Genomic DNA, 21,261 nt, shown 5'->3' with positions numbered 1-21,261 from the left:
TTCTTTTATTCATTACAACTATTTTGAGATTCACCCATGTTATTATATGTTTCTTTTTATTTTTTGAGTAGTATTCCATTATACATATATGCCACAATATGTTCATTCATTCATCTGTTAAATTAAAATTTGTATTTTTTCAAGATTTAGTTACTATAAATTTTTGTTTATAAGTCTTTGTATAGACATGCTCTTTTATTTCTCTTGGGTTATGTGACAAGTATGTATTTAATATTAAAACTGCCAAACTGCTTTCCAAAGTGGCTGTACCGTAATGCCAATATTTGATTTGATAATTTTTTTAATTTTAGGTATCCTAATAGACATATAATATTATCTATGATTTTAATTTGCATTTTTCTGAATCCTAATGATATCGTATTTTTGTCTGCATATTTCAAATTCATATAACTTCTTTGGTAAAGTTTCTGCTCAAATCATTTTCCCATTTCCAAGTTAGGATGTTTATTTCATTATTGTTGAGGTGTAAAGGTCTACACTAGATAAATGTCTGTCATCAGATATAAATGTTGCAATATATGCTTCTAGTTTATAACTTTATTTTCCATTTTCTTACTAGTGTCTTTTGAAGAGCATAGTTACTGTGCATTTAAATTTTTTTTTAATGTAATAGTTCAATTTATTGATTAGTTTGTTTATAGTTTAAGATTTTTTAAGAATTCTATTTTAGATGTCTTTGCAATCTCCACAGTCAGCTTGCAACACCACAGTTGTCTTCTAGAAAATCTTATATTGCAGTCTATAATCCATTTCAAGTTAATACATATGGTGTGATAATCAAGTTTAACTTTCTTTGGTATTGTTTTCATGCAGTTATACATTTTTTGACTCTACCTGTTGAAAATATTATTTTCCCATGGAATTGCTTTGGCAACCTGGTGAAAAATCAACTGATTATATACGTAAGAGGCTAATTCTGAAGTTTTTTGTATTCTGTTCCATTAATCTATATATCCATAATGATACCAGTATGGCACACCTTGGTCACTGTTGTTTTATAATATATCTTTAAATATTGTAGTAAAATTTATTCAACTTTGTTTATGTTTTTGAAAATTGTTTGGTTATTCTAGTTGCTTTGCAATTTCATTTAAATTTTGGATCAGTTTGTCAATTTCTGTGGGAAAAATACCTGCTGGACTTTTGATTAATATTGCATTAAATATGTAGATCAATTTGGGGAAAAATGAAAACAGCAATATTGAATTTTATAATCCATTAACATGGTATGTACATTCATTAAGGTCTTATTTAATTTCTCAAAGCAGCACTTGTCCATTTTAATAAACAGGTGTTGCATGTGCTTGGTTAATTTGTTTCTAAGTATTTTTATTACTATTTTAAATGGTTTTTTTAATTCCAGTTTCTCATTCTTTGTTCATAGTGCATAGATACACAAATATACATCTTCAGCCTTTCTCAGTTTACTTTTTTGTAGGTTCCTTATGATTATTTAAATAAATTATATTTTTGTCTAAAATAAAGATGGTTTTACTTATTTCTTTCCAATTTGTCTATATTTTAATATTTTTCTTGTCTTATTGCTGTGACTAAAATCTACAATACAATGTTGACCAAAATTAGTGAAGAACAGGAATTCTTGCTTTCTTCCCAATCTCCTAAGGAAACCATAGAGACATTTACCATTGAATAATGATGTTAACTAAATGTTTTTCATGGATAATTCTTTATCAGGTTAAGGAAGTTCTCTTCTGTTCCTATGATGCTGAAAGTTTTTATCATGAAAGGGTGTTGGATTTTGTCAAATATCTTTTCTATTCATAATGGGGGGGTAATCATGCAATTTTGCTTTTGAACAATCAGTATCATGAATTATGCTAAGGAATTTTAAACTTCAAACCAACCTTGCATTCCTTGGACAACCTTGCAATTCCTGGGACATGATCTTGATGTAAAATCTTTCCCATATATTATTATATTTTATTTGATAAAATTTTGTTAAGTATTTTTACATTTGTGTTTATGAGGATATTGGTCTACAGTTTTATTTTTTTTATAATGTCTTCTTCTAGTTTATGTATCAATGTAATGATGGCTTTATAGAATGAGTTAGAAAGTATTTCCTCCAGTTTGATTTGCCAAAAGAGTTTTTATAAAATGGACCATTTCTTTTGAGTGCTTGACAGAATTTACCGGAAAAATCATCTGGGCTTAGAGTTTTGTTGTAGGAAGTTTTTTAACTAAAAGTTTTATTTCTTCATTGGATATAAAGCTATTCATTTTACCTATTTATTCAGCTTGGTTTTTTTATAGTTTATGTCTTTCAAGGAAATTTTCCATTTATTTTAAGGAGTGAAATTTTCTATTGTAGTTTATTTATGAGAGTCTATTATTATTCTCTTTATGCCTATTAAATCTGAACTGATTTTTCCTTTCTTATCCTTAGTATTGGTATTTTGTGTCTTCCCTTTTGTCCTGTCCAACTGACTGAACATTTATAAATTTTATTGTTCTTAAAAAACAGCTTTTGATTTTATTCAGTGTTTTGTTTTTTGTTTTAAATTAAATTAACCATTTTTTCTCATTTTTTTATTATTGTCTTTCTTCTGATAGTGAAGATAAATGTTAACTGGCTATAGGAGTAATCCAGTGAGTACATATGAAAGCCTCGTATAAGATGATGGAGAGTTAAGTTCAGATTTGTGAAATATTAAGGAAATAAATCCAAAGATCTTTATGAATAAATGCACTGAGTAGAGTTCTAAGGAAAAAAAGTAGAGACCACTGAAATGTTATATTTGTAGGCACATCATTTTTGGAGATAAGAAATATAGGAGGAAGTATCAACTTAAAGAAGTACACAGTGACTTACATTTTGATATATAGAGATTTGGTTACCTGTGTGACTTCTAAGCATTACATGCAACAGGCAGCTGTACACATAGATATGAAAGTCCTTTAGATTGATATCAATTAAATATATAATGTAGGGAAGTTTCACTATATGTGCCTAAAAGTAATAAATCTTAATTATTTCTAAATATTCAGAAAATTTTACTCATTTTACTTAAACTAACATGACTTTATATTACTTTGTTTTTGTTATGCAGACCAAAACATACGCAGAAATATGTTTCATCCATTCTGTTATCTCATTTGTTTGCATGCATTGTACTATCATGTGTAATTTCTTTTTGTTTTCTCCAAAAGTATACGTACAGTGAAGTCTCGACTCATTTTCTCTCTGCATTAAGTGTAGATAGCAGAAAGTATCTCAATGTATTGAGTAGAAAATGGACCAATTTTAAAAGGTTGTCTTTTCCATTTGCAAGGATAAAATATGCTTATTTCTCCCCTCTAAGGGTTATGTGATGTGCCAGAACATTAGTTTTAGATTGCATATTTTTAAAGATAGTATATTTGATTTGCTAAAATGAGTAAGTTTAGGTTTAAGCTACTTTGATCAGGAATTTGCCTTTCGTTCTTTCTGTTTTGGAAATAAGGTTGTTCAGAGTATTAAAGTTATTGATTTGTTTGCTTACACTATGCTTTCCCCAAGTTATTTTTATATTTAAGAAATTGTTATGAAAGTGTTCACCTTACTAGAAAGTACAGAGACTATGCAGTAGAGTCCTGTATATCCATATTTCAAATTCAACAATTATCAAAATTTTGTGATTATTTTCTTCATCTGTACTCTTGAGTTTTCACTTTTTTTTTCTCTTGGCTGAATTATATTAAACAAACTCAGATATCTTATCATTTCATCCTTTCTTAGTTCAGTGTTTACCCCTAAAAGTCATGGCTTTCTTTCGTGCATCACAACGAATAACATTAACAGTAATGCCCTGGTATTATGTAATCCCTGTTCCATAATCAGATGTTTCTGATTTTCTTTAAAGACAATTTTTTACATTGTTTTGGTTCAATCAGGATCCAGATAAGGTATAATCATTCCATGTGGTTGTTATGATCTATAAGTCTCCTTCATACTAGTTAAGTCCCCCCTCCCTTTTTTATTTATACCATTGACTTCTGAAAGATGTTATGTTCATTATCCTTTAGAACATGCCACTGTTTGGGTTATTCTATTTGCATCCTTGTGATGCTATTTAACTTGTTCCTTCATAGGCAGTACTCTCCACAGCTGAACATTTCAGATGCATTTTTTAAAGAACATTTCTCAAGTGACTGTGTATACTTCATACTCTGTCACTTCAGGTAGTCCATTATCTGGTTATTCCCTTAAGGTGATGCTAACATTGATTAATGCTGACAGCCTTATTTCTGCTTTGAAAATTCCTTCATCAACCTTTCCTCTAATGGTTTCATTTATTTATGATCACTTCAGAATTTGCTATTTCATTAGGGATGACAAAATTGTGGTTTCATAAGTTCATCATTTCTTCAACGTTTATTCTTTGGAATTTTTTGTAAAGAAGAACTTTCATTAATTAGGGTTACTTAGTTGGTTGCTCTGATATATAGTAAATACAGGAAAGATGAGATGAATATTTAATTCTTTCTTTTAAAGTATTTTATCTCATTCTTTTCTGCTCTACTTAACTTTTATTATTTTTCATTATCAGTTTCATTTCAATTTAATAAATATGTATTGAACACTTAATATATGCCAGGCACTGTGCAAGGTTGGAGTCACAAATATTTAATTGGTAAAAGAGATATGTAAAAGATTAATCAGGAGTCTGAAAATGGTTAACTACTCTGGCTGCCACAGTCACAATCATTCTGTGATTAAACTTGTCCTCCTACACACCCTTATTGATGCAACCTTATGAGAAAAAATTTGCACAATAGGGAAAACTGTGTTTAATCTCTGACTGTACCAAGAAACCCTAAGAATGAGTCAGCTAACAGGGAGACTAGACACTGAAAATTTTAAAATTGGAGATTCCTATAGTAGGTGATCCAAAATTAAGAATAAATCAAAATGAAGTATAAACAGGAATGAAGATAGAGTTGAAAGAGAAGAAAGTAGTTAACAGTGAGTGGAGGGAAAGAATGCTTAGAAGGAAAAGTGGATAGAAGAGCAGAGTCACATACTGGAGGACTTTGTGCATCAAGGTCCCCATCTGTGGTAATTCAATGCACTCCTCAGTGCTGCCTGAAACTCTGAAGAAGCATCTTGTCTATTTTGTCTGAGGGTCTATGAATCCTGACTCCAGGGCTTTTGACTCCAGTTGACAGAGTTCAGCTTTTCTTGGATTCTAATAAAATATGGTAATGCAATTTAATCTTTCTTCTCCATTACCCAAAGCATCCTTACAAAAATTACTTTTTAATTATTTGTAGTTACTTGAGCCTCTGATTTTTAGAACCAAATTAGCAGAACTAACCTAACATAATATTATATGGAATGACATATGTATTCCAACATAGCTGCAGTTTGTTTGCTGTTGAAATGTTTTTAAAAAATGCTTTAATTTGAATTCTTGGCATCTAGGCGAACAGTTCATTTCATACAAGTGATCAGTTTTGCAGACCTAGAGTTCACAATGGGCAGAACAGATAGTGAACAAACCCACAGATCTGTTATAAAATTTTACCTGACACACTAATGATATAAAGTAAAATTTCAAAAGTAATTTTTAAAATTGTTACTTATGTTAATTATAGCCATTTTGAATTTTAAATCAGATCAAGTATGTTTCTCTGCAGTTTCCCAAAATAATACTATAAATGAAAGAATTCAAATACTTTTCTAACTGCACAACAGTACTGTCAAATAATGCTTACCAAGAATTGTGCTAATTCAAACGCCTCTGAAGATTTCAGTCTTCTACCTCCCTGACCACATATCACAGAGGCAAAAAAGAGTTGATCTTCAATGTTTCAAGGTTTGTTATGCTTGCTACAACTAGATATTTACATGTTATAAATGTCATAATCATTATATAGGGAACCATGGAGAATTAACTGGAGCCAGGCGCTATTCTAAGCATTTTTACAGTTTAATGTTTAATTCTAAATGTATTCTAATGATATCAGCACCATTGTCTTCCCCAAATTGCAGATGATGAAACTGAAGCACAGAGGGGCTAACTTACCCAAAATCACATATCTAGTAATAAGCAGAATCAAATGTAAGCAACCCTTTGACATAACAAAAGGGTTAATATTAACGGAAGGATCACATAAGTAAGATGATGAGTGTTAACCCTTCTGAACATTTCTGATATTTTAATGATTAATCTGGATCAGATTGCAATATCTTTAGATTTCCTATGTTTTAGAAATTAGGAGGCAAAACTTAACTTATGAGACCATATCAGGATTTGCAGAGATAATGCACAAAAAGCACCTGGCCTAGTGCCTGCATTGAGTAGATGCTCCACCATGGTAATCTCCATCTCTGCTCTACTGCCTTAATCTCCCTGCCCTGCAATATGAACACGAGGACTTGCTTTTACCAGGTGTTGCAGCTTGAGAAACCGTTATCTAAACTCAGTAAATTCTGTTGATTATTTACCCCATGCACATTACACAAGTTATTTAGGCTGTCTCTGACCATGTCCAACTCCTTTGTCATACTAACAGATGGTATTTTTATCGGCTTATGCAATGCTGATTTCAATAGTTAACACAGGACTCATGCTGCTTGTCCTAACTACTTGGGAGAATGAGGCAGGTGGGTCTCTTGATCCCAGGAATTCGAGGCTGAAGTGAGCTATGATTGTACCACTGCACTCCAGCCTGGGTGACAGAGCAGGATCCTGTCTCTGACATAAATAAATAAAAGCTTTCAAAAAGTGTGAGCCAGGAGCAATGGCTGTAATCCCAGCACTTTGGAAAGCCAAGGCAGGAGGATTTCCTGAGGCCAGGAGTTTGAGATCAGCCTGGGAAACATAGCAAGATTCCGTCTGAACAACAACAACAAACACAAAAATTAGCCAGGCATTTTGCTACATTCCAGTAGTCCCAGTTATTAAGGAGACTGAGGTAGAAGGGTCTGCCTGAGCCCAGGAGGTGGACGCTGCGGTGAGCCAAGGGAACGCTCTGGGCAACAGCCTGGACAACAAAGAACCTGTCTTAAAAAAAAAAAATAGTTAATCTAGATAGATTCACAATTTTATTTTTCATGTTAAAATTAAATATATTCTTAAATATCACAGTTCATTAAAATAATGCCTTAGGTTATAAATGAAACAAAGAAAAACCCAAAAGATAAAAGGGTGATTGGCTTTAAATGGCATTTATGATGAACTTGCTTTATGGTACAAGACAACCTAAGTACAAAAGGAAAGACTTTCACCAAGGCATTAATTTGTAAGAATAGCTTGTAATTTACTAGTGGAACCCTGATTACTGAAATGTATGCTTAATTGTTCACTACGTTCATGGTAATAGCAGTTAATTGCACTAATGCATGTCAAGTATCTTAAGTGAAGAACATACTAACAAAAGCTTAATATGTTTTATAATGTAAAAAGGGCATAACAAACTCTACTAAATTCTAGTTATGACAAAAACATTTCAGTTGTGTACATGACAGGCAGTAACAAAGAATCATAGCTTACTTGTTTGTAATAATCAACATACTTTTCTTCAAAGTCAAACTGCATATCAAAATAATACTTCATGTTTAATGGATTCTAATTGTATCCATTGTGACTGATGAATTACTATTATCAAATTTGGCAGTGGCAGATTATGTTTTCTTTATTTCACTAATAAATTTGCAGGATAATAAATTGGGTTATTAAATTATTGTGTCTCATAAGATTCAAGATTTAAAACATTTGTGCTTTGAAAAATTGCTGCAAATTGAAAACAGGAGACAGTCACGTAATGGTGGAATGGATTCGTTATTTTGTTAAACCTCCTCTTTATAAATGGTAGATTAAGTTAAGCTATTACTGCATTGAAAATGAAGAAGTGGAGCTATACATTAGAGAATTTAATTTGTGCACAAGAAAACACATAGAAATACCACCTCACACCAGTTAGAATGGCAATCATTAAAAAATCTGGAGACAACAGAGGGTAGAGAGGATCTGTGGCATTTTTTTTTAAAGATTGTTTTGTCTATTTGTGTTATTTCTTGGTTCCATGTGAATTCAGAATCGTGGTGTTTTTTTTTTTCTAATTCTTTGAAAAATGTAATTTGCCAAAATGCTTTCCATAACAACTATAATATTTTTCATTCTCAAAAGCAGTGTGTCAGAGTTTCAGCTCCTCTGCATCCTTGCATCTTTGCTAGCCCTTAATATTGTTGGGCTTTTGCCTTTTTTTTAAAGCTATTGTATTAGACATGCAGTGGTATCACATCATAGTTTTATTGGCAAGTATCTAATGACTAACAATGTTGAGCCTATTTCCATGTGTTTATTTCACATCTAATTTTTTTCTCTACTGAAGTGTCATGTAAATCACTTGCCTATTTTCATTGGGTAATTTTTTACTCTATTACTGAGATTTTAGTGTGATGTGTATATCTTGGATATAAGTCCTTTATCAGACACATGTTTTGCAAATTTTCTTCTCCCTGTCTGTGGCTTATCTGTTTTCTCAACAATGTCTTTTGAAGATCAGATTTTAATTCATTAAGTTCCATTTATCAATATTCTATTTTATGGATCACAATTTTGAATTGCATCTAGACAATTTTTGCCTAATACAAGGCCACAAAGATTTTCTACTATGTTTTCTTTTAGAAGTTTTATGGTTTTAGGTTTGGCATTTTGGTCTATCTCTGGTTTATTTTAAGTTAAATTTTTAATTTGTTGTAAGGTATGAGTCAAAATACTTTTTTTTTTTTGCATGTCAATATTCAAGTATTTTAGCATCCCTTGTTGAAAAGACTATCCTTCCTTCACTGACATACTGTTAAACATGTTGAACAGTCATGTATTGTATTTGAAGACATTCTGTATGAATTATTATAGTTTCATAGAAACCTGCAAATACAAGTAATGTTTGTTCTTTACCTTTTAAAAAAACATTTTTTTTTTTGTCTTCTGATGTTTTTACTTTGCTGTGTCTATTGTAGAATCAGTTTGTTAATTTCCACAAGAAATTCTATTGGACTTTTGGTTGAGATTGCATTGAATCTGTAAATCAATTTGAGAAAAGATAAAATTCTAGCTTTATTGAGTATATCAGTCAATAAAGAAAATATATTTATTTAGGCCTTAGTTTATTTCTTTTCTCAATACTTTATAGTTTTCTTTATGTAAATCTTATACCTATTATCTTAGATTTCTAACTAAGCATTTAATACTTTTTGATGCTGATTAATCTATTTTGATGCTGCTATAAGGCACACACCTGTAGTCTCAGCTACTCAGGACACTGAGGCAGTAAAATCACTTGAACCTGGAAAGGAGAGGTTGCAGTGAGCCAAGATGGCACTACTATACTCCAGCCTGGGTGACAGAGTGAGACTCCATCTAAAAAAAAAATCCCCGAGACTAAGTAATTTATAAAGAAAAGAGGTTTAATTGACTCACAGTTCCACATGGTGAGGGAGGTCTCAGGAAACATAATCATGGTGGAAGGTGAAGGGGAAGCAGGCACCTTCTTCACAAGGCGGAAGGAGAGAGATGAAAGCACAGGAGGGAACTGCCAAACACTTTTAAAACCATCAGATCTCGTGAGCATTCACTCACTGTAAGAGAACATCATGGAGGAAACTGCCCCCATGATCCAATCACCCTCCTACCTGTACCCATCGGCATTTCAGATCCCTCCCTCAACATGGGAGTATTATAATTTGAGATGGGATTTGGGTGGGGACATAGTGCAAAACCATATCAGATGCTATTATAAAGGATATTTTTATTTTAATTTCAATTTTCAATAATTCATTGGTAGTATGCAGAAATACATGACTTTGTATTTTGTGACCTATTTAGTAGCTTTTTAAATTAGTTTTTTAGACATTTTCTATGCAGACAATTTTAGTATGCTATTTTTTATGTAGACAATCATGTCTGTGAATAGTTTTATTTCTTCCTTTGTTATCTATATGCCTCTTACATATTTCCCTTGCATTTTAACAGAATTTAGGAACTCCAGTACAATGATCCATAGAAATATTGAGAGTCAACATCATTGCCTTCATCCTTAAGTATCAAGTATGAGACTTACCTGTAATTTTAGCAATAGGGTTTTGTAGATTATAAGGTTAAGAAAGTTCACTTTAATTACTATCTTTCAGAAGGATTTAAAATCACGAATGGAGGTTGAAGTTTGTCAGATACTTTTTTGGCATCTATTGAGATGATCATAAAATTTTTCTTCCATAGTCTAATAATATGGTAAATTATGTTGATTCATTTTTGAAGGTTGAATTGATGTTGCATTTTTGGGATAAACTTCTCTTGATCATAATGTATTATTCTTTTTATATATTGTGAGATTAAATTTGGTATTTTTTGTTGAAGATTTTTACATCTATGTTTATAAGAGATTATTTAGTTTTTGTGTGTTTTATATATATATATATATATATATATATATATGTATATATATATATATGTTTATAAGAGATTCTTTAGTCTTTTTGTGTTTCTTGTATCTTGTACTGTAAAGCTAATATAATCTTACTTTATTCTTGATTCAAATAAATTAAAATAATTAAGCAATTTTGCCCTTTTATAAACATAAAGAACTCTTATTATATTACTTATAATTCTGATGCTGCATACTGGTTACATAAAATCTAATGTACTATAAAATGTATGATGCTAATATTTATGCTCAAACTAATCCTTTTGAAATAAATTGTCTAGTGTTATTTTTATATCAATAAATAAAATTTAATATTGAAAACCAATTTACATGTATTCAGCTTTGTTAAATTTTTTGAGAAGCATTCTGAACTTAAATACTTGATAAATACTTGTAAAGCTTCTGGATTTAAGTTTTAAAATCAAATATCTTATTAGATAAGTTGATACAATTGGCAGTCAGTAAGGGAGATTGATGCAACACACTCTGATTTTGATGAAAATATATGGACTAGAGTAGTTCTATATTTGTCAATAGTCTTTTCTTATTTAGGTTGTCCTGAGGTCATATTTCTTAGGTAACATCTTCCATACAGGACTATACTCTTTTGTTCATTTGGACTCCCAAATGTAGATGAATGTGAGAGCTATTTCTGTTCCTGTGTACATGTGTACATGTCTATATTCATTTTATATATTTTTTATTCATGTGTACATGTCTATATGCATTTTATATCTAGAGAGAAAATACTTCTAGTCTTACATTCTGGCATGCTGTGAATGTTTATATTGTAATGAAAGGACTCAGCCATCATATTCATTGGGCTTGTATTACTTAGGAGTCTTATCATGAAATTGAAAACATATGCAAAAAAATAAATAAATTTTTAGAAGCAGTCAGAATCTTGTTTTCAACCTAAGCTTGTTTAGTCCAAAACACAGACCTGCCTAGAAATTCTAGGGTACAGATTAGTGAGTGTCTACTATAGGCCATTTTGCCAGAGGGATTGAGGATTCTTTGTTGAAGTAATTCACGTGAAGATAATAGATAATAGAAAAAGCAGAAGTACTTAAATTTGATTCAAAGAAAATGGTTGAGGGACATATATAAGGTGTGATTTTTTAGTGTCATATGTTGTTTGCTATTCAGCTTCATCTGCTCTACCCTCAAAAGTGAAACATGAAAAGATGGAGTTGGTTGGGCCTGGTGGCTCATGCCTGTAATCCCAGCACTCTGGGAGGCCAAAGTGCATGGATCACATGAGGTCAGGAGCTCTAGACCAACCTGACCAACATGGTGAAATCCTGTCTCTACTAAATACCAGAAATTAGTCAGGCATGGTGGCACACACCTGTAATCCCAATGACTTGGGAGGCTAAGGCAGGAGAATCACTTGAACCTGGAAGGCGGAGATTGCAGTGAGCCAAAATTGCACCACTGCACTCCAGCCTGGGTGGCAGAGTGGGACTCTGTCAGAAGAAAAACGAGGAAGAAGGAGAAGAGGAGGAGGAAGGAGGAAGGAGAAAGAATGAAAGAGGAGAAGGGAAAGGGGGAGGAGGAGGAGGAGGAAGAAGAAGAAGTTGTCTTTGATAAAATTGAAGGAGCTCTTGAGACACAAGCACTCATCAGAAGACATCCACAGGGAGCCCCAGGCACCATTACTTTGGCACTAATATAATTAAGTCTATTTACTTACCACCCAATAATTTTTTAACATTAAACCCTACTGTGTAACTTTTTGGTCCTACTTATGAAAGTTCATAAAGAGAAATGTCATAAATAAAAGTATTTATGAACTATACAATAACTACTATGGTATAGTTGTAAAACGATGTATTTTGGTTTTGGATATGTTGTTCTTTTTCATACACTAATAAAATGTGTTTGATTTTAGGTTTCCTCAAGAACTGAACATGGGAAAAATAAGTGCCGAAATTATGTGGACTCTTTTTGCTCTGGACATGAAATATGCATTAGAAGGTAATTATAAATGTTTATATTTATTAGAATATATGTTAGAGTTAAATGGTGAGTTTGTGTTCTTGGCTTTAAATGTTAAGAATTAAAACGTTAATTATTGTGATCGGTTTAGTTTTCATATGATAGAAAGATAGGGTCTCAAAGTACTCAAAAAGCCCTCAAGAAGCATACACATTTCTAATTATATGGTCTAAGTTCTGGTATCATAAGAATATTTCACTGATAGGATTATGCTCATATGCAAGAATACTCTATGGTAGTTCGTTTACCAAAACAGGCCATATTGAGGGGGTGGGTGAATATTTAGTCCAGGTATTTGTCTATGTGGACTTGGAAATAGTATCTACAGGGAGGCAGGTCAAAATCCTACCGAGTTTACACAAGAGCAATGGCAGGGGTCTTCACCCAAAACTCCACCTTGAGTAAGTATAAATCATACAATGTAAGAAAGAGAAATACAGCTCTAAGTTAAACAATTCTATAAATATTCTCTGTGCACCCATACTGTGTTTACAGTTAGATATAGAACCATACATCAGGTTACTATCCTCTTGAAACTGACAACCTCATAGAAAACTTTGTTTGTACTTATTCAACAAATATATATTGAGCCCATAGATACTAAATGACCATTGGTGCACTGGATGTAGGGGATGTAACAGTGAACAAGGTAACCCTGGTCCCTACCCTTATCGAGATCATGGAGAAGGACTACAAGAATGCAGACAGTTGCAATATGGAGTGGTGAGGACTAATGATGACAGTGTCTGGAGAAGCACCTACATCAGACCTGGGGCTAGCGGTGAAGGCAAGCTTACTAGAGACTTCCTCTAAGAAAATGTAGCCTTGATAAAGACCTACAGGATAGGTAGGAATAAGAAGAGCTTTTGGTAGAACAGAGCACTAGCAATTAGAGAGAGCGCAAGGGGCATTTGATAAATCAGAGAACTCAGTGGGCCCAATGAGCAAGAAAAGGGTAACAAGAAGTAAGACAGGAGAAATTAACAAGGACAAGCAGACAGGGCCTTGTGGGCCATCATGAGGAGTTTGACACTAAGAAATAAAGTCTCATAAAGGATTTTCAGCAGGTGCTCGTCTTATTTAGATTTGCAACTTAGCAAAATTGTTTTGATTACAAAATGGAAAGTAGGTTGGGAGAGTTAAGACAGGTTTTAGAGAGTTCGTGTTAATCATGCCACTGTTTAATAGCTTTCCTGGACCGAGGTGCAGAGGAAAACATTCAGTTTTTCTTACTCAGAAAAAAAAAAAAAAAGATACACAATGGATCATAATACCTAGTTTTCTGATAAAGTCAAGCTGTCCCACTCACAAATAGAGAGATTTATCTCATCTTTAAAATCACACCAGAACTGCCCAGAGGTACAATTCCTTGCTTTGCAATGAGGTGTTTCTTCTCCAATTTATTAATGACCCAGCCCTTCCTGCCTCTTCCATCTTCGCCTATTAACCACATCCTTTTACATCTCTCTGCTTTCATTATCTCTTTGGGGCCCCAGAATTCTCTTAAATCAGACAAGAACCACCAGTCTACTCAGCAAATACATTTTTTTCAGATAGCATTTACTACCCTAGGCATATACTCTGCATTCTTTCTCCCTTCTTGAAAGCCTATCAGGCATCTGAAAATTTTTAGGGTCGACGTAGATTCTTAATCTCCTCTGTCAGAACCTGTTCTTCCCTCCTGCTCCCTATAGCAGTTATTGGTACCATCATTTATCCAGTGACTTAAGCATGTATGGGTTATCATTGATTTCTTTATTGTCTTCATGATAATAAAAGTTTATTCCTGCATGAGGGATTTTTTGGCCTGCTGCCCTGATGACTGAATTTTTCTTCCAACCAATCTTCATAGGCAGCCATGTGGGGCTCAGCTAACAACACCTCAGAGATTTTTCTCGCCACATTATCTATAATAGCTCCCAGGAATAACTTTACTTTAATCTGCTGCATAGCAACTAATTATATTTTATTTGTTTGTTCATTTGATTATTTCTTATGTGTCTTTTTTGCCACAATGTAATTTTGTCTATGATTCTTACCAACATATCTACATGGTCTATAATGATGCCTCGAAAATAGAAGCTACTCAATAACTACTTGTTGAATAAATAAATTACAAAGCTTACCATGTAATCTCAACTCAGTGGATTAGCGGAAAGGGCAGTAGAGGAGACATCAATTTGTGACCTTCTTTTGCTGTGTGACCTTGGGAACATTTCAAGAGCACATCTTTGTGTTTCACTGTTCTCCCCTTTTGTTTGAGTAGAATAAAATTCAGTACATTTTGAAACATTTAATGTTTTTTTGTATCATACTGTTGTATAAGCCAAATGCTATAGAAAGTTGATAATTAACTTTACCATTTAAGTTGTATTAATCTTAGAGTAAATTTAACTGGGGACTTAGGTACAACTTTGCATGACAGTATTTTTCATATTATCAATGAGTAATAGATCATGATTCAGCATACTTCATATATATTTTGAAGATTAAAATGTTTTAATGTTTTTTAGTGGAATAGACAGTCTTATGAGTGACATTTTCAATTGTATGAGATTGGAGGTTTTTGAGAAAAAAAAAAAAAAGGACTATGTTAACCATGTGTCAGTCCTTAACACAAGCCTGGCATGTAATAGATACTCAATAAATTATGGCTGCATGAAAATCAAAGGTGCACTAAAGCAGTGTGTAAATGAATATATGTGTGTAGATTAGCTACATATTTCAGAATTATTTTCATTTAGATTAGAGCCAGGCTGTTGTACATTGTTAAAATTTCCTATATGTTTTCTAATCCATTCTGTGTTGAGGTACATTGTTCCTCAGTTTAATTGTCCATATGGATATTTGCACAGCAGAATAGTAACACTTAAGCTCATCAGAATGCCCTGTAGCCTCAATCGTTACCCAAAGGCTTTCTAATATATAACAATCTATTTTACATTAGCAAACACAGCCCACAGAACATATGGCAAAACACTGCTTTTACAAGATAGAGTCACAGTTTAGCCATCAAACAGATTTCACAGGCTGGTTAATAAAAATCAGCTGTCAGGCTGTCTAATACAAAGTCTAAAAATATCCCATTAAATCCCCTATGTCATTTTAATGGGGAAATGGAGATCAGTGAGAATAAATGTTGAGAAGCAGGGCAAAACCAAGGTGGACAGATGTGTTTCAGCCCCACCTTCCTCTGCTGGTTCTTCAGGTTTCTTCCCACATTCTGTCTGCCCTGCCCCTTCTTTATCTATATCTTATGAGCACCTGGTGCACTCAGGGTTTGCCAAGAGATGTAACACACAAAAGCGTTTGGAGCGTCCTGGTTATCCCTTCCAAAACATCTGAAATCAAAATAAGGAAATAAACACATTATAATTAAAAACTGGGATGGTGGGGGGGTGGCAAATGCACCCTGCATACACTGATGAGCTAGCTGTGGCCATGTGAGAATAGATATAAAAGACAATAAAATGGAAGCAAGAAATGAAGCATACTGGCATCTGCTTTTCAGAAATTTAGGAGATTTTTGCCTCTTTTCATCTTTACATTGAAGGAGAGCATTGGCGTTAATTCCATTGACCTAAACTGGGAAGCACAAATACTTTTTCACACTTATAGTAAGTGCATTTCATAGGTTCCTCCACTGGCCATTGCCTTCCAACCCGTCCACCCCCCTCCTCCCTTGCAGTTAAGTTGAAACCATTTGTTTTCTATATCTGGAGTGGATAGAGAAGGCAAACTCTGTGTAATTAATCTAAAACCATTCTGACTAAATTATTTGGTTTCTAAATAACGTAAGAAAAATAGACATCTAGGAGTGTTTGTAATGCAATTATTTGGGTACACCTTTGACCATCTACTCAATCACCTTTTTATTATTTCAGTAAAGGATAATTAAAATATGTTTACCTGAGTAATATTCCATGCTCTTTTGATAAAGATGAATACATCAGAATAGGTATGTAATTAACTGGTCAGCCACTTTCTCTGGTGTAACTTAAAAAGTAATCAAATGGTAAGAACAGGGCTAAGCTGACTTTTCAGGCTATGAATGTCATCCCACTTGTAGTACAGGCAAATCTATTTGTTGAACACACAGCTGTGTGTTCTGATGTTATTAGAAGTTCGGTGGCTAATAACTTCAATGACTCTTAAGTCTGTTTTTCTATTATACAACAGTGAGCTTTAGCAGAATCTCACATGAATGGAAGTGAGTTTCCAAAAGCCCACTGAGCTGGTATTAGAATCAGAATATGGAGCATCACCTGTTTAGATATTTTTAATTAATATGTGGCCACCATACAAATAGAACAAAGGTCTTGATGGGTATTTTATCCCTGCCTGAACTCAAGATTCTAGTTTTATCTCATGTAATTCTGCCTCTGGTTTTGAAATAGGGAACAACAGTGGACACTGACATTCAAGGATTTGGTTAAACCCGGTCCTCTGTGCTCCTAGAAAACACTGAGCTTTCTCACATTTCTCATTTGAGTTGGCATTAGAATTTAAGTTTCTTGTTAAGTCAATTCAGAGTCCATGTTGTCATGAATACAGCTGGTCTATAACTGTTGAGCTTGGTACTCACTCAAGTATGACAGCTTTCTTCTTTCTCTCCTAGGTGAGGCCTCAGGAGACTCTAAGGCTGAGACTGGGTTATCTTTTTCTCTCCCTCATGCAGCATACCCACTTTTCCAGCTAATTGTTTTAGTAGCTAATTAGTTTTGGTGAGCTTAAGGGATCTGGTGAACAGATCCCCTGCAGTAACACCAGAATAGTAAAAGAGAAACTCTCAGCTTAGATACCTAAAAAATATAATGTTTAGGATTAGTGTATCAGTTACCTATTATGATATAATGAATTATCCCAAAATATAGTGGCTTGCAACGTATATAAGTAGCTGTTGTTGTATGCTTGGTGGGCTGAAGGACTGCTTTCCTAGGTGCCATAATCCTATGGCTGTCTACAGGAGACCTCTGTTGTTCTCAGCATGGGCCTCTTCATGAACTCCTTGACCATCTCCAAGACACAGCTGCTAGCTTTTCCCAAAGTGAACAATGCAAGAGAAAAGGCAGAAGCTGCCATCTTTATTATCTATGCTGTGAAGCCACACTCAGTCACTTCGACAATATCTCATTGGTTGCACAGTTCAGCTTGTTCAGTGTGGGAGAGAGTAGGAGGATACGAACCCCAAGAGTCAAGGATCACTGGTATCATCTTGAAGGCTGGCTAGCATAGTTATTAGTTTCCTCTCTGACCATTTCTTTAAAATATTGGCATATTCTTATTTTAGGACAGGTCTTTGTTTGTGGTGATTTTAAACAAAATTAATAGTCATTGTGGATAAAACCATTTTTCCCTTCCGCTTTGTTTCTCTCAGCCCTTCCCATAACTGCAAGAAAATGAGATGAGCAAGCAACGACTCTTTAAATTTTATACAAACAAATTCTTGTCTAGGATGCTAAAGCTCTTGTTAGTCCTTTCTGTTTTTTCTAGCCAAGCTCCTCTGGGAAGGGAAGTCTGGTTCACTGAAAAGAAATTAACCAGACACCCTCAGGAAACGCATTCATAGATCTCTTGTGCTCTCGTCATTTCAGAACAGTGTTTTTCAACACTGGCTGCATGTTAGAATCACCAGGGATAGAGCCTTGGCCTTTTAAAACTTGCCCAGATTTTTAATCTTATTTAGCAACTGCCTATTTAGCACTTGCTAGATACTGGTTTAAATGATTTACAAGTATTAACTTATTTGATTGCCACAACAAGCCTATGAAATAAATACTATCATTGTCCCCATTTTAGAAGGGTTATTTTGTCTGAAATCACATTTCAGTGATTTCAGCAATTGAATGGAAGAGCCAAGATTCCTGGTGGCTAGTATGTATTCATTCTAGTATGTATTCATACTAGATTGATGTATTCATTATTGAGTACCAGTGTTCATAGTGTTAATTACATTTTGGAAGCATTCTTTGAGAATCTGACAAAATATATTGAGTGTTTACTAGAAAAATGCTAAATAGCCTATACATCAAAACTCTGCATATGTTCTCTCAAGGATATGTGTACAGATGCCCAATAGCCCAATGGTAGGCTTCTTCTCAGGATCCATGAACTGCAAATTCAAAGCTTCTGCGTGCTAGAGCAGTGACTCTCCCTGGACCAGTAGCATCAGCTGGGCAGTTGATGGAAATGCAAATTCTCAGGCCCCACAGACATTCTGGGAATAGGGCCCAGCAATTCCTGTTTTAACAAGACTTCTAGTTGCATCTAATGTGCACCAAAGTTGAGAACCATTGCTCTAGAAAACTACTATGTGGAAGCAGGTGATTTAACTAGCAAATGAACCCATTTTCCTGGTTCTTTGTAGACATCTCATTGTTCTTGGCTCATCCTTATGCAAGTAAAAAGTATATTCTATTAAAACTTTGTTTATTTGATAAAAATGATCACCAAAGGAAAATTAATTATGAATATTCATTTATTTTTTTATTAATACAAACCCTTATATGTCCTGTATTCAAGGAATTCCCAGAATGCTTGCTCTCTGCCAGGTATTATGCAAGCAAGGCTCAATGCAACACAACAGAGATGATCTCTGCCTTGAGAAACTTTGTACTTAACAATAGGCAAATAATTACATAAACAACCTTTTAATTATAAGATTTAATCAGTGATATAGATGAAAAGCATGTCCATTAGACATCTCTAACTTAACACATTTTAAAGAAACCTAGAAGTACAACTTTCTCACCTAAATCCTGTTCTTCTCTTGGCCTTTTTTTATTACAGTAAAATATATTACCATATGCAGATTATCAGACATTATCTTTGATTCCTTTATTTCTCTTAGTTTACCACCATCTCCAGATACTGACATAGACAAATCCATAAATACTTACCTGTTCTACCTCCAAGGCATATTTGGCTCTCACCCTTCTCTCCATCTCTTCTACCTTCAGCTAGCTCTAGCTGCAGACCTCCTTCACTTTGATACCTATAATGCTCTAAGTAGTTGGCACATTTCCATTCTTGCTTTCTTGTGTTCCATTAGCTCATAACATTCAGATTGACCTTCACACATTTAGATTACATCAAGATACTCTTTGATATATAGAAGTTTCCAAAGGCTTCCTCTTTCTTTTTTGTGTGTGATTTTTTTTTTTTTTTTTTTTTTTTTTTGAGACGGAGTTTTGTTGTTGTTGCCCAGGCTGGAGTGCAATGGCATGATCTCGGCTCACTGCAAACTCCACCTCCTGGGTTCAAGCAATTCTCCGGCCTCAGCCTCCCAAGTAGCTGGGACTACAGGCACGCACCATCATGCCCAGCAAATTTTTGTATTTTTAGTAGAGACGAGGTTTCACCTTGTTGACCAGGATGGTCTCCATCTCTTGACCTCGTGATCCACCCCCCTCGGCCTCCCAAAGTGCTGGGATTATAGGCTTGAGCCACCGCGCCCGGCCGGCTTCCTCTTTCAATTGACCAAAATCCATTATTTTTACTATGGCTTATAATGTAGCATGTAGTCTGGGCTCTACACATACTTCCCACTTTACCTCATTCACATTCCTCTCACTCGTATCTAGCCATGTTGTCCTCATGACTCTTCCTTAACTGAGCCAAATGCATTCCCACACCAGGCCATTCATATTTGCTTGCTTTTCTCTCTGTGAGGCTCTTTTCATTCTCTTCATAAATGGCTCATTTCCATTATTCAAGTCTCAGTTCATGGTCACCTTCCTTCACAACCGGACCCTGACCATCTCATCCTTCACAACATTCCCACACATCTCCAACTCCTTTTTCTCCGCCAGACATTTACTATATCTGAATCATATTATTTAGCCTGGCTATGTGTTTACTTCTTTATTACATTTTTTTTCTGTTTTTGATGCTTTTTCCTTTTTCTGTTTTTACATGTTTTGGTCACAATTCAAAGCAAAAAGAAAATACACTTTTGTAGTGATATGCACACACACACACACACACGCACACACAGAAACTTCATGAAACATGAGTAACGAAACATCATGATAAAGATAAATCCTAAAATTTTATTTATTCACAGGTGTGCACGTACATTATATACACAAAGGTATTACATATTTGTAATATATATATATATATATCATAGATACATATTGCCTGTAACTTCTGTGTATATATGTATGCATATATTTAAATTCTCGTCATAACCCTCTAAATTGATGTTATGACCTGCTGATGGGTTTAAGCTAGCAGTTTAACAACATTTCTTTTAAAAATAAGCTTCATAAAGTCAGAAACATTGTAATTTCATTTATAATTGAATATTCCTATTCAAAAAATAATAACTGATTAATTTAAAAATATATTATGCCACCTTACATGTCACAAAGTATGTATTTTAGATATATTCAGATATATTTCTATGTTGATAAATTTGCCAATATAATATGGCATATAGATAATTTCCCCAACAGTATTTGGAATTTGACACAATTTGGGGCCTGTTTCTGGGGACTCAGCTCTTTATTTCTAAATATTCATAAGGAAAATGTTATGTTTATGCATACAAATGTTTTCTCTTCAAACAAATTAAGATACTCCTGACAAATGATCCCATATTTTGGGCAAGGTATTTGAATGGACCATTTGAATATGAAAATCTATATAAAGTTATTATTACCAGAAGGAAAAAATATAGTAAGAGCTCAATTAAGAAAATAATATTGGCTGAAAACAAGGGAATGGAGCTAACTGCATTTTGCATATGTCAGTATCATAACATGATATGTTTTCACTTATGTGAAATGTATCTTTAAGTTT

General features: G+C 33.8%; 1 protein-coding gene across 2 annotated transcripts in view; it reads left to right on the top strand.

Annotated features, from left to right (window-relative positions):
• The window catches only part of UNC13C (unc-13 homolog C), a 605,313-nt gene that overhangs the window by 405,618 nt on the left and 178,434 nt on the right, over positions 1-21,261 (top strand). For both annotated transcript variants that reach the window (XM_032297403.1, XM_032297404.1), the window contains exon 19: positions 12,350-12,435. In XM_032297403.1, the coding sequence (XP_032153294.1) occupies positions 12,350-12,435 (86 nt within the window). The remainder of the gene's footprint in view (positions 1-12,349; positions 12,436-21,261) is intronic.

This window comes from Sapajus apella, unplaced genomic scaffold (genome assembly GCF_009761245.1).
Source record: "Sapajus apella isolate SASKATOON/1434 unplaced genomic scaffold, GSC_monkey_1.0 scaffold37, whole genome shotgun sequence".
Classification (NCBI taxonomy): domain Eukaryota; kingdom Metazoa; phylum Chordata; class Mammalia; order Primates; family Cebidae; genus Sapajus; species Sapajus apella.
Note: the sequence above shows the minus strand (reverse complement) of the source record. Positions and strands in the feature narration are given on the sequence as shown.